Here is a 14,147-nt window from a genome sequence, read left to right as displayed (position 1 = left end):
TCATTATCTACACAAAATGACAGTTTGTTGCGTGTAAGTTACAACGCCTGCTGCTCTTCTCCGACATGAAACTTGTATACATAATGTTCATAATAGAAACGATTGTTAAGAAAATAAAAACCGTTACATCACTTCTAAAGTTTGCGTTCACTGAGTGCAAATGTTCACACAATATAAATGTCCTCATGATATAAACGTTCCTGGGCAGTTGCAAATGAAGTGCCTCTCGAGGGCCCCATTACAAGCACAACACTCATGTGACGTGTTTTGTTCATATTGCTTCGTGCCCTAATGCACCTCAGTGGGAAGGAACCCCCATGGTTCAAGAACAATAAACACGCAACCTCAAGCGCCGCCTGCATGAGAGGTTGAGATGGCGAAGTGTGAGGACGCATAAAGCTTACATGCTTAAAACAAACAGAAAAGCACTCGTTTAAAAAGGAATTAGGCGACTTATTTGCATTAGCCTTCCGTACAAAGAACGTCCTCGTCAGCTCTACCTCCCAACAGCATTTACTAGATGGTAGCTTCGCAATGGCAGAAAAGTTAATATTCTTCCTTAAAAACCACAGACTAGCACGTCTTTTATGGGAAGAGTGACAAATCCTTCTCAGAAAGCTCACTTTCGATATATATTAATATTGAACAACGTTGTGACTATGACGGCGATCTGATTCGACGTAACTTACTGCGAAAGTATGCTCACTTTATGCGTGAGAGGTGCAACAGTTGGCACGCAATGTGGACGAATACAGACAGGACGTCGAAATAAAAATTTAATATTGAGAACTATGCTTAACAAGAAGAAGTGACAATCGATGTAATTTATAGTAGGATACATCTCTGAAATGAACACTATTTTAGGTTGTAAAGATTTGGAACTGAACATGTCATGAAGGGTGGCAGGCTTAATTTATATGCCTTATTGTCGACAGTTTTTTTAAGATGGAATCTCGCTATTATATTGCTTTTTCTCAAGATTTATTTTGTTTTTCAGACGACACAATTTAGAAGTCTAGCACTAGCTCACAGCGTGGCCTGCCCTTATTAAAGAGTGATTTCCTCGCCGCTACCCGTTTGTCGCTTCACCAATTTTAATCCGATAGCATTCTAGAGGACTGTCAGCATCCTTCGTTTGTGTTGTCACAAAATTCTCGGTGGGCAGATCTCACAAGCAATACGATCAGAACGTCTGGCAATAATACCAACGCAAGATATATCTCCTGACAAGGGTTGCAGTTCGACCTAGACACAAAGGATATCAAGATAGTGCTAGTGTTTAAACACACGCTTTGAGCGTAGAACGGGGGTCGTTGTGCTTTGCTGCTAGTCGGCTACTAACACTATAGTGCATAATAGCTATTTGGGTCTCGATAGGTAAACAGGTGATGAATCATAATTAGACAAAATCAGCACATCATACAGTTTGAAAAGTAGATAGGCAGCATCACTAAATATTGTATGGTATGAAGATCCCTGGTGTAAAAATAAAATGTGTAAAGACCATAATCATAGGACTTTTCTGTGGAACACCAACTGATGGTTTTTGCTGTTAGAGGATACTGTTTTGTTCTTTTTTCAAAAGATTTGAAGACTACATTGCTGATTCCAAAGGCTAATTATGTGACTAATATTTACCAAGTTCCTGAATATGTTTTGTTTGTTTTCCTATTTTTTACACGCTCCTTCACGGCCCGGAAGAGAAGAAATATGAAGAACTAAAGAAATAACTAAATAAATAATTCTAAAATAAACAACATAAGAGGTTGTGGGCAGCGTCCGTAGATTATGTCGTAATAGTTCTTGCACGTCAATGTGTATAGAGGAAGTTTATTTATATATATATTATTAGATATTCATCGAATGAAAGCACGCATCATCGCTATAGCAATACAGTTGTGAAGGTGCACTGTTGGTAGTGTAGCAGTGAATTTCGCGAGCCTGTGGTCGGTACTCACGATCCGGGAAGGAGTTGAAGCTTGCTTGTGCAGGTTCACTGTGACTGGTGAAGCTGGTTGCGAACACGGAAAGCATGTAGGTATTGCCGTGTTCTTGCAGCGGTGACCAAAACTCTAGCACTTGAGAAGGTAGCGTTTTGTTGGAGCAAATATTTGCATCTGTGTTGCAGAGACTTACAAAAAAGCCCTCAATAAATTCTTTTGTCTCATATTTCCACGTCGCATGAAGCGTGTTGCTGCAAACCACGTCGATCTTCAAGTCGGTGGGTGGCGCTGAAAAAACAAAGAAAATAATTGAAGGTTCATTGCAATGGCACAGCACCAGCGACTTCATTCGCTGGCTAGAGACTTCATATCAACGAGCAAAGAGAGCCGTCTGACACAAAAATGGTAGTGTGTTAGGTGAGAGAGATAGCGTCAGATTACGAGGTGACCAAGTCGACAAGGTTTTCCCTCAATTAGGCGGGAATTGTGATTCGATGCTTCTTCTCCCATTTGTCGAATTACGATTGTCTACAACATTCTAAAACTCCTGAATTTTATGCACTATCGCATTGCGCTACCTGCTTTGCTATCTGAGCTGCTGGCTGGTTGGTTGCTGGTATCTATGATGTCATGATCTTCTCAGCAGTACTTTCTTCAACTTGCAGTCTTGTGTGTATTTTCTTTACATACGCACCTTGCTAAAAAATGCGGTAAGTTTGTAAATTTATTTATTTATATTAATGAAACACGCTCTCAATCCCGACTGGGATTAGTGCAGGAAAGGAAACAATTAAGAAGCAATTGCAGGATATAGCAAAAAAATTTAATGACTGTGCTAATTCTGTTGGAGAAACAAGATTGCATAATGCATAAATTAATTGTGATTCCTACTAAAGCACTAACATGATGCAGAAGACCGTGTCAGGGGCCGTACGGTAGTCAAGCTGTTCTGACAAACAGCTTTTTGTCACACTCCTTCTTTCTGTATCATTGACAGAATGAAAATATTGATTTATTGACTGATTTTACGTTATCTAGAAGCACTGCTTGAAAAGCAGGACAACACTTTCATAAAATTGCGTACTGGGTACAAGGTGCAACCATAAGAACTTGTGCACTGTAATAAATGTAGTTATAGATGGTAAGGAAATACCACGGTGAATAAAGGAGTCTGAGGTCTCACGGTGGTACGTGTGAGTAGTGTCTTGTATTAGTGCCAAATGTCTCTTTTTATTCGTTTAATATGTGATCCGTCCAAGGAAAAAAATGGGCTGATATTTCGTTATCTTATATCCGAAATAAATATAAACTACAATAGGGTCATCTTGATGATCTCGCGCAATATTTTGTCATGTTTGCTCTCTCGGTATTTTGTATATGCCACTCCAGCGGCAGATGCTTATAACGTGGCTGAGTGCGGCCAAGCGGACCCTATCTTGAAAGCGATCCGCGACGAGTACAGAGTCTAGATGCCCTAGGACTGATAGCATCGATCGCGCTGTGTTCTTGCCGCTTAGTTTGTGTTGAAGCGAGAGACAGCGCGAAGGTCAATTCGCTCACTGCTGCTGCCGCACTTCCTCACTCCAGCGTTTTGTCGGCGAGTGTCCGAGGTTATGAGTGAGACGTATTTAGGTTTGCCTGTGCGAGCGTGACATCATGCTTGTTCATTTAGTTAATAAGCAAACAATTACGAGATTATACTGACGATAATTCTAATATCCTTATTTCATATAGCTTTCTACTAATTTGACATTGCACTCGATGCTTCGCGCTTGGGGTGAAATTGCGGCTTTTTTATGGTGAAGTTGGTAGTTGTGATTTCTTATCTGTGTATTGGGACTGCCGGCTCTAACATTGCCTATCCTCCATTCTATGTGCAGCATATGGGATAGCAAGATACAATATTCACTTATCGTCGATTGTAATTATTGCTGGAATGATGGTCCTTTACACAATAAAAATAAGGCCTGCTGCATTAATACCAGCGTGCAGATACCCTTGTTCCCAAACAATTGCGATACATTTGTTTAGAAATTACATGTCCACATAACAAATAAGAATAAGCTTGAGAGCGTATATCGACCCTTTCCTTAGAAGCACCGACTCAATTCGGTGTATTGCATGGATCTGCAATAAAATTAATCGATTAATTAATTAATTAATTAATTTTATTTATTTAAACAACCTATTCATCCCGCGAGGCATTACATATTGGCCGAGAAAGAACGAATAGCTATCAGTTGATCTTGTTTAACAGCTGTGTCTTACCACTACTCACGTACGGGGCAGAAACCTGGAGGCTTACGAAAAGGGTTCTACTTAAATTGAGGACGACGCAACGAGCTATGGAAAGAAGAATGATAGGTGTAACGTTAAGGGATAAGAAAAGAGCAGATTGGGTGAGGGAACAAACGCGAGTTAATGATATCTTAGTTGAAATCAAGAAAAAGAAATGGACATGGGCAGGACACGTAATGAGGATGGAAGATAACCGATGGTCATTAAGAGTTACGGAATGGATTCCAAGGGAAGGAAAGCGTAGCAGAGGGCGTCAGAAAGTTAGGTGGGCGGAAGAGATTAAGAAGTTTGCAGGGACAACATGACCACTATTAGCACATGACCGGGGTAGTTGGAGAAGTATGGGAGAGGCCTTTGCCCTGCAGTGGGCATAACCAGGCTGATGATGATGATGTGTAACAAATGAAGCTACACCTAATAGCACAGTCAAGTTATACAGTCAGTGAGAAAAAGTTTGTCAAGTGAAAAACTAAATACTTGCAAAGAAAAGAGCTCGACAGGGCACAGTATGTTGCGCCAATCAAAGGATAAACATTTGTTTCCCAGTCTTCGAACGGGCTAGCTGGCGTAGTCAATAAGTAACTTCAAGGTGATAACCGGAATTAAATTGCTAGGCTGAAAAAATGCATAGAAAGATGGCATTAAATCCCGCCTCCATGCTTTCATGATCGCTAATTTCCAGACCGTAGATAAGTGCGAATAAAGAAAAAAACACACCGGGACTACTACAGCTGAAGTATTTAAAAGAAACAGATTAGTTCCGAAATGGGCTCAGGAAAGCAAATTTTTTCAAGTCATATTAGGCTTCGGTGAAAATGTCGTAAAGTGACAATGTATTTTTGAAGCACAAAGTGAATAGCATTGTCGAAAATAAAGAAATGCAAGGCTGCTTTCAAGCGCAACCTGCACTGTAGAGTGTTCAAAATAACAGACTTGTAGAGTAATCTTTGAATGTAAAGATGTTCAACATAGAAGTCTATTACGTAGATGGGGACACTAAACACAAAAGGTACTTGAGCTGCGTTACTAAGTTACCCTTCCACATTACCAAAAAGGCCACTGTTACTGTGAGCTTGGTAACCCAGAATTAAACAAACAACAAAGGGGGGCGATGTGCCACCTCAAGATTCTCCCACGTGCTCGCCGTGACGGTACAATTTTTGTCGTCCTTTCTTAGGGCTTACTTATTTCTTTACCGGTAGTGATACACTAAATCCTATTCCAAAAGAGCCAGACACCTAACTTAGTTGTCTTCAAGAACATTTACTGAGCCAGAACATCCTATACATGAAAAAAAAATGATTCTCAATCCGCGACGTCACACTGACGTCACGAATTTGACACCCTGAGGTTTCGCCGGGAAATTCAAAAATGAAACATTGACCGTCTTTCTCTCTCTGATGGCCCGACTACACCACGAAATCAAGCAAAGCAGAGTTCTTCAAGGGTGATTTATCAACCTAACGTAATTCGGCGGACCTCTGTAGTGTCCGTTAAGAAATCGACATAAAAATATGAACTTGAAAGAGGAAGTTGGGATCCACCCGACTGCAGCACAAAACTACAAAGCAAGTGCATACACGTTTCTCAGTAAGAAAGCTTCGTGGTTGAGGAAAAATTCGTCCTGGTGCAGAATTTTCCCTCCACTGCAGAGCTTTTGTTCAGAGATGCCGGTGTAAGTTTCCTTCGTTATGTCGTGCTACATTGCTGTGAATCACAACTTTTTCTTTCATGACACTTCCTCGACTTTATCCGACTGCGCAGAACCGATCTGCCAAAATTAAAAACACTTTAGACTTACCAATGATAGGCATGTCACTGGTGCCTGGTGCCCGTTCCAATCCATTCTTGTCTTTCCTTCTGCTGCGCTGTAATTTTATTCAACATCACGAGAGATTATTACAAATGCCACCATCTATTACTATTTAATATTCCGGGCTACTGCGACTATCAAGTAAGGAGCGCTAACAGTGGTCAGTATTTTTAATTTAGTTAGTGGGATCGTGCTGGCGGGTTATAGCAGCAATCGGGTTTAGCATGGCCATCAAAGAAGACAACTGCTCAGCCTTTGCGTCTTTTACAATGTTACTGCGGCATGTCATATCTCCACAAGTCCAGTCTCTATGCGGTGTCTGTTAAATTGCCTCCTGAATGCTTGACCCTGATCTTTCTGGCTCGGATACACCATCACTATAGGGAAAGACTCGATTGATCTACTTGCGGTTGGGCATCGTACCGACGAACGATCAGTCCTTCCTCATAGTAACGTTACCTGCATCGCATCCAATTCTTGCAGGTTTGCATGAGACCGCAAGGCCTATTCCCCTGCCACTGCACCTTTCCTGTCGAGGGATGAAATACACCGCATGTGCTTCTCTCGGCCCCTCAGATAACAGATAACTTTCAAAATAAAATATTTTTCGACCTTCGAAGACGAATGAATCAATGATTTGATTGATTGCCATCTATTCTAATGATGACAGACTTTTGCCTGCGTATACTGTCGGGGCCGAATTCACAAATCGTTTCGTTGGTGAGCGTTCTTTGCCGTTGGCCGGGCACCGTCGCTAAAGGTATGTCCTGCATTGCGATTGGTTGGAACTTGCTCTCACGAGCAATTAGATCGTAAGAGCATTTTTCCATTACAAGCCAAGACACTTGGATCGAATGGTAAAACGAACGTAAACACACCGTTTCGTGGACATTACGATAAGAAGCCTGTATATATCTGGATGCTACACTAACCATACAATCTTGCTCAAAGTGTTTGTTGCATCTTTTGTTTGACAAGAAGTCAAAAGAGTGGGATGTGACGGAATTTGGGGTCGAATTCAAATAGGTTTTCGTTCCTGACTACCATTTTTCATTGGTCGACCGCCTTTGCTAATGGTATGTCCATCGTCGCGATTGGCTGGAATCTGCTCTTATGATCACTTCTAGCAAAAGTAATTTTCTCACCCGTTTACAGAATGGTTCTCGCGCTGTAAGGGCTCGTGAGAAAAGATGCCAGGCAATCGTTTTGTCGTACACAGGATTAGTGAAGGCCGCCGAACGACAGAAAATATTCCTTACACCAACAAACTGTTCTGTCAGTTCGGTCTTTCAAGTGTTGCTTGTGACTGTCGTGTGAATTGGCTGCATACGACAACTTTAACCGACAGGCGCCGTGACGTGACAAATCTGCCCAGCATTGCACGTCGCTCGAGCGTACCAGCTTGACGACACGCCCTTTCGAGCAACGCCCCAACGCGACTAGAGAGGGTGTATATTTGAGATGTTGACGTCTTTCCTCCAAGAGCCTTATCAGGGCCCTTTGATGTGAGGCATCGCACTCGGACTTTGTGGCAGCAGTTGCTGGGCTGTCCGCCCTTCCATTGTCCCACGCGCTGGCACTTCTTGAATAAACTATTTGCAAACGATAAGCGGGTGCATGTCCCCTCCTCAAACAGCGAAGCCAGAGCGATTATCAGTGTCTATTTCTATCGCGAACCTTTGAGAGATAGAACGGGCCATAGTACGTAGACTGGTGCAGCTTGAAAGAACACACTTCTTCAAAGAAAGAAATGCTGCCTGTAGAAGGGACACTAGACCAGAGTATTAAAAGGACACTAGCACTATAATTTATTCATTTAGGTATTTATTTGTGCACACTGCAAAATTTTCACACAAGAGTGATCATGCAGAATACTGGCTCGGTGCCTGTAACCTTTCCGAAATGCATCGAAACAAAGGCTGATCATCACGGAACAGTAAAGCATCAAGCGTGCACGAAGAAATCCTGATGTAAGCCTTGAACAAAATATGGAATCAAAAATTCAGAAACATGCATCTATGTAAGCGTTTCACTGGCTGTCTGTGCGTCACACATTTTTGAAGGTATAGAAACTCTAGCAGAACTTTCTCGGATGTAAGCCGGTGGCACAAAGTAAGCGTTCAGATCAAGCATTTGTTTTATATTGCAATATGACATTCAAGCTACCAATTAAATTGTTTCGCTCCATCATGTCTTCCGACCTTTTCAAATGAGTGTTCCTTGCTTTTGCACCCTATATGCCACGGCAACTCAGTGGCTGTGGCTCTCCAGAGCCGATCATATGTGGTCGCGGTTTAAGTCGCGGTGCCCTTGATGGCCACACTTCGATGAGCTTGAAATGGAAAAAAAACGCGCACGTATTTCTTTTTAGTCGCAGGTTACAAACAGCTGGTTGTCAAGCTTTATCCGGCCCAATTCACAACGGCGTCTCTCATAACGCCAGTGTTGCTTCCAGGCTTCAAACTTGAGGAATCAATAAATCCTTCACGCGCATTCGAATACACGAATAGGGTGCCAGATATCTGAGCATTGCCTGACCCGCCCACCTTCACCCATCCCTCTTAATCTCAACAAGAATATCTTTCACATGTTTCTTTTTCTCTCTGTCAGACGAAATACTCCTTAATCACAAGCTATAGAATCGTTGCAAAACAAGCTGCCGTGGCTCACTGCAGGTAACTGATGATGTGCCTCTTTCAGATAAAATAAAAAGCGGCCTTTGGCTCATACTTGTGCCGAACAGGGGGCAAATATCTCTACTAATACCAACCACTGAAACACTGGCGAACGAAAGTCCTCTGAAGTAAATTTCTGTCTTTCACGCTGCATTATCCCCGATCAAATTTTCTTTAGCTTCGTCACTTACGCACGGTATGGCGCAATTTCCTTTCTGTGTTTTTTAGTAAGCAACGCAGCAAATCGCTTGGCGGTGCTTCTTTGCACTGAAACTGAGAAAAATGTAAAAACATTGTGTGACTAGTCAACTTACATCACTTTTACGGCCAAAGTAATTTTTTTTTCAAGCACGAAAATATTTCTTAGGCAGCATTGTTTACCATCAAGTATTATCGTGTTGAAGAGCTGCACACCAACTTAGCACTTAAGGCTCCCCTTGAAAAGGCACGTATATCTCCTCTAACTTAAGGGACTTTCACCGAAAAGGACATTCCCTTTGTCGTGTGTCATCCCGCGTGAACGCCTTGCACCGGTAAATGTCCCCTAGTGTGAATGCCTTCAGAGTGGCCGTGTGTGAGTGGTATGACATTATTTTATTAGCTGTTTGACGCCCCACCCAAACTAGTGGGACTCGCTTAATCAAGCCTGCCGAACGGGCATTTGTACGAATTGATTATAACTGCACGGTCAAGCAGCCATTTACATGCCCCGACATATTGCCGTTTTCATTCCTTCACTGAGTCATTTCCCAATGGGATCATCTTCCTACACGCATAGCCCAGTTTACCGACCGTGTCAAAATGGAACATTGGCCTTCATGACATGTTGAAAAATCGAACTTAGATGAACCAAATATAACAGTCTTTATAATTATACTTTTCATTCTGCATGGAGAACACATTTGAAGATTTTTTCACATGTCTAAGGATATGCTCATCTGCACAAAAGAAACCAAATGCGTTTCTGCTTTTAATATAATTATTGCTTTTTCATGCGTGACTAACTAAGCCGATTTTTTTCTGCACTTTCTGTCGCACAGTTGGTATTCATTTTTGTCTCCTCCCCTGTGTATTGCCCTTACCGACCCTCAGAATAGCTAAATAAAAAAACTGAAAACAGAATGCTGTCCTCTCTCTTAACTGTACGCATATCATTTTGAGGTCCAATGCTACTTCTACTTTTTTTAACTGTCGTTGCAGTTTTTTTTAAGTGGCGTGCAATGCTGGTGGCAGCTAATTTAGTACTAGTAGATTATAGTGAAAATATACATGCGTGTTTAATGATATTGTTGCCGTTTATAACATAAGAGAGCCTGCCGGAAGCACGGAAGGCACGGAAGCCTCTTTTCTATCGTTATCGTGATTCTATTCTGATGTAAGCACTTGGCCTACTCATAAATGAACTTCTTCACTGCTAGAAGAGGCTGACAAGCAATCACAATCTCTTTCGTTGCGAGGCTACTGAGCGTTCCTCTAACGTTTCTATGGCCAATGTTGGCGTAGCCTACTTGTTCAGCAATAGCTATTTAAGTTTCCGCTTATAACTCTTCAAAATTACCTCCAAACGTTGCCGCTCCTGGCCTTAATTCATTGTATAAGGGCAAAAAAAGAAAGATGCTCCAGAGATTTTGAGAATTATCTATAATGCGTAAGCATTCTTTGGCTTGGGCGCTATTTACTTTTGCTTACCTATTTAACTACCTTGTGCATGTCTACTCATCGGGACTAATCATCTACTATTCCACTATTGTAAAGATTACATGTGTTAACTTGACCCACTATGCATTTATTTAGCAAATACATTGTAACAACCGACCCCCAACGCCGTCACAACCAGCTTTTTCTTTCTGTGACGATCTTGGCAACGTAAACAGGCTTTTTATTTATTTTTATTTTTTTCTGACGCTACCAATCGTCTACTATTATACTACTATAACGAGTACATGCCTTAATTTGACCAATTTATTTTGCAGGTACAAGGCGTCACGGGACGTATAGATCTGTCTAGGCTACTCGGCAGAAAACGCTTAAACCGAGACCATACGTACGCTTGCGGACGCGCGCAAGCTCGCGTCCGTGCGCCTAGCGCCTGCCGCGCTTCGCGAAGAATGGCGGTTCGCTCCCACAAGGACGCGCGACAGCGCGCGCTAACTGGGCTCACTCACAGACGCCTTGGCAGACGCCGCTTCGTACTTTGTTATTCACAGTGTTTCAAAATCCTTCGTTATCTCTAAGCGTAATGTTTATATTTTTATAGCTCTTAGATCAGCACAAAAAGGAAACAAGGAGCACTTTCTTGTGTGATATAAGTCTGCTTCACTGAGAGTTGAACATTCCGCGCCGTGGCAGCGTAGCCAGGCGCGCCGACGCGTGGTCATAGAGTTTTTCACTATATCACCTAGAGGGAAATCTGGCGCTGCTGCGCTGTGGTATGCATGGGAATGCCGGTATATTGTGACTTGGGATTGGCATCGTTCTCGGAGAGCCAGGCAAGCACCGTTCTGTCTGTCACAATCATTAATTTTCTACTAAAACTGCACGTAGAAAGTTGTTTTAGCTTTATTATTACGCAAAAATATGTTTTGTTTAACTATGAGTACTTGTTATTACATATACAATTATGTAAAACGTAAAAAGTATCATCGGGCCGCTAAAGTTGGACGACAGACGACGAGATTCGCGCTCGCTTTGAAACTGTTTGTCGACTGTTCTTGCTTTTCTTCGCTTGGAAAAGATGTAATATGTGTGAATTGGAACATTTAGGAAGATTTTACTTTGACAACGCGTTATTTGTGCAGCCACATCCACGTTTTAGACGAAGCCTCTTACAACACTAGCCAACACGAGCCTCGCAGACACATATACCGCCATTCCCATGACGGCACGGTGCCCCTTTAGAAACTCCCATAGACGGTGGCGCCAGATTTCCCTCTAGGTATTGTAGTGAGAAACTCTATGCGCGAGGTAGCCCGAGCGCGCGAAACAGAGAGAAGCTGTTCCCCGAGATCACGCCATGTTCCGAGTCGTACGAGCTATGCCGCACCGTCTGCGAATGCGTCCGCAAGCGTACGAGTGGTCTGGGCTTTCGGGAGCACAATAACTACATTGATGTTGCTATCATCACCAGCCCTTAAACAGCTAACGCTACTATTTTTGTACGAGAACTACCGCGACTCCACGCATATTTACACTGATGGATCTGTCCTGCCAAACAGCGTCGCGGCAGCAATCGTCATACCAGCGAAAGTTACAATAATCAAGTTTAAGACGACTCCCGCGACAACGTCGACGCCAGCAGAGCTCGCCGCGCTCTTTACTGCCCTTCATTACATTGCTGATGAACCGCCACACTATTGGACGGTATTCTGCATTTCGAAGACGGCACTGCAGTCTCTACTGTCACCTTTACGACGCGTACCGCACGAACAACTAATGTTTCATATTACAGAGACGTTACACCATATAAGTGATGCAGGCCATGAAATAACCTTCCAGTGACTTCAAGTCATTGCGGGATTATCGGCAATGAAGGGGCCGATCAAGCTGCCCACTCCGCCCTTACTGAGGAGCACCACGTCCCAATTTCACAATCTTGAACTGACGCTGCACGGAAGCTCCGCCTACGTATTTCTCGGCAGTGCACCGCGTCGCAATGGAATGAGCCACATTTAAGAAATAAGTGACTGCGCTCCATTTCGAGCGCCATTACAGCTTCGCCGTGGAGATGCCACGCTTCTATATTGACTGTGGTTGGCCGTTGCCTTTACCAAAGCCTATGCATTCCGCATAGGGATGACCGACACCGCAACCTGTGACCACTGCGGTCATGAATAATCGAATGAACATATTTTGTGCACCTGCCCACAGTAAAGATCACAGAGGGAATGCCTTCGCCACGAACTTGACCAGCTGGACTACAACCGCTATGGGAAAAAGGAATTTTGCACCATCGAAAGGACCTACCGTCACAGAAGAAGGCCGTGCAAGCACTATTACGCATTTTGCGGTCTACCGGCCTTTGTGAACGTCTTTAACTGGAACGCCTTTCGTGTGTGCGTGCCTCCGTGTGAGCGTGTTTTTTTTACGATTTCCTCTCTGTCCTGTTTCTAATCCCCAGTGTAGGGTAGCAAACCGGAGACGGATATCTGGTTAACCCTCCTGCCTTTCGTCTTCCATCTCTCTCTCTCTGCCAGCAGCGGGGAGCAACTGGTTTGTGTATATTTACACGGTAACGACTAATACATGTTGGCGATCAAATTAAATGAACACGAAGGCCATCGGCTGTCCTGTCGTCTCGCACGTTGAAAGAGAAACGAATCTCAAATTTTAGTGAATTGACAACTGATTCGCAGGAAAGCGTTGGGGCGAAAAAGGAAAGGGCTGAGCTTGACGGTGTTATTTCTTCTACATGGGCGCGGCCAGCGGCTACAACGGCCTCCCATTGAGGGTTTCTGACAGTAGTTCCTCAGCATCAAATAAAGTTTGTTGTCTGTCCATCTGTCACCCCTTCCGCCCCCCCGCCCTCCGCTCGTTCATTCTTAATTTTCGGAAAAATTCTCCGCTCACAAAACACTGGGTCCAAATACACAAAGGTGTTTTCGTTTTTCTTTTTCATTTGTATGTGCTCTTCGCCGTTCGCTGTTCGCCTTCTCTAATATCATGTACAGCGTCAGGATAGGCTGACATTCTCTCTCGTACGAACAATTCTAGCTTCAGAACTTTTTGATGGATCCGAGTCCCGACACCCACCTTTGCATCGAGGCCGGCGCATTCATTTCCAAGGAAAACCACGACGAACAACACCGCCGCCAAACGAAGTCCCACGCCGCTCGGCGCCATCGCGTTCGCTGTAGTCGGCGAGCCGATGAGTGTGCCGGCAGTCGCCGATGAACGCCCCCTTGCAGAATGCTTATCGCGTTACAGCGCTCTCTCTCTCTCTCTCTCGGCTCCTCCCAACACGGATAATGTGAGTCTCGTGAGAAGGAAGAGGGGAAGCCGGCGCTTACACCAAACCGGCTCGCCAGTCGCATTGCACCCGCATTGCCGGAGAGCTCGCAAGCGGCGCAACGTATTGCCCCTCGCCCAATATTGCGGTGGAGGCGCGTCGTACTTTATATACTTTCAACTCGTGGCCGATTGTCTTACTGTCTCTCCTTTCCCGAGTTTGTATTGTGAGGATGAGTGATTACTCTCGCCTTGTAATAGAAATGCTCTTCGCTACGGGGCCGGCTCAACGTAATTTCTCTCTCCTTGTGGAGCGTGGTGCTTTCACTCCGCGCCGTTCGGCCGGGCCCACCTCAATACGCGGCGGAGTCCCGCAGGTGGAACACTCACGCGCATGCGCGAGGTGTTCGTGCCTGGCAGCGCAGACTGGACGGCCGTTCGCCCCACGCGAGCTGACTATGCGTAGCGTGATAG

General features: G+C 43.9%; 1 protein-coding gene across 1 annotated transcript in view; it reads right to left on the bottom strand.

The window, feature by feature from the left end:
- LOC142563853 (fibronectin-like) overlaps window positions 1–13,636 on the bottom strand; it is a 32,956-nt gene extending 19,320 nt beyond the window's left edge. Inside the window, exons 1-3 of the mRNA XM_075674515.1 lie at window positions 13,479–13,636; window positions 6,043–6,109; window positions 1,959–2,231 (exon numbers count right to left, since the gene is read on the bottom strand). Of these exons, the coding sequence (XP_075530630.1) occupies window positions 1,959–2,231; window positions 6,043–6,109; window positions 13,479–13,568 (430 nt within the window). The 5' untranslated portion in view covers window positions 13,569–13,636. The remainder of the gene's footprint in view (window positions 1–1,958; window positions 2,232–6,042; window positions 6,110–13,478) is intronic.
- Window positions 13,637–14,147: the final 511 nt, after the last annotated feature.

Source organism: Dermacentor variabilis, chromosome 11 (assembly GCF_050947875.1).
Source record: "Dermacentor variabilis isolate Ectoservices chromosome 11, ASM5094787v1, whole genome shotgun sequence".
Taxonomy (NCBI): domain Eukaryota; kingdom Metazoa; phylum Arthropoda; class Arachnida; order Ixodida; family Ixodidae; genus Dermacentor; species Dermacentor variabilis.
This window is presented reverse-complemented; position numbering and strand designations above follow the sequence as displayed.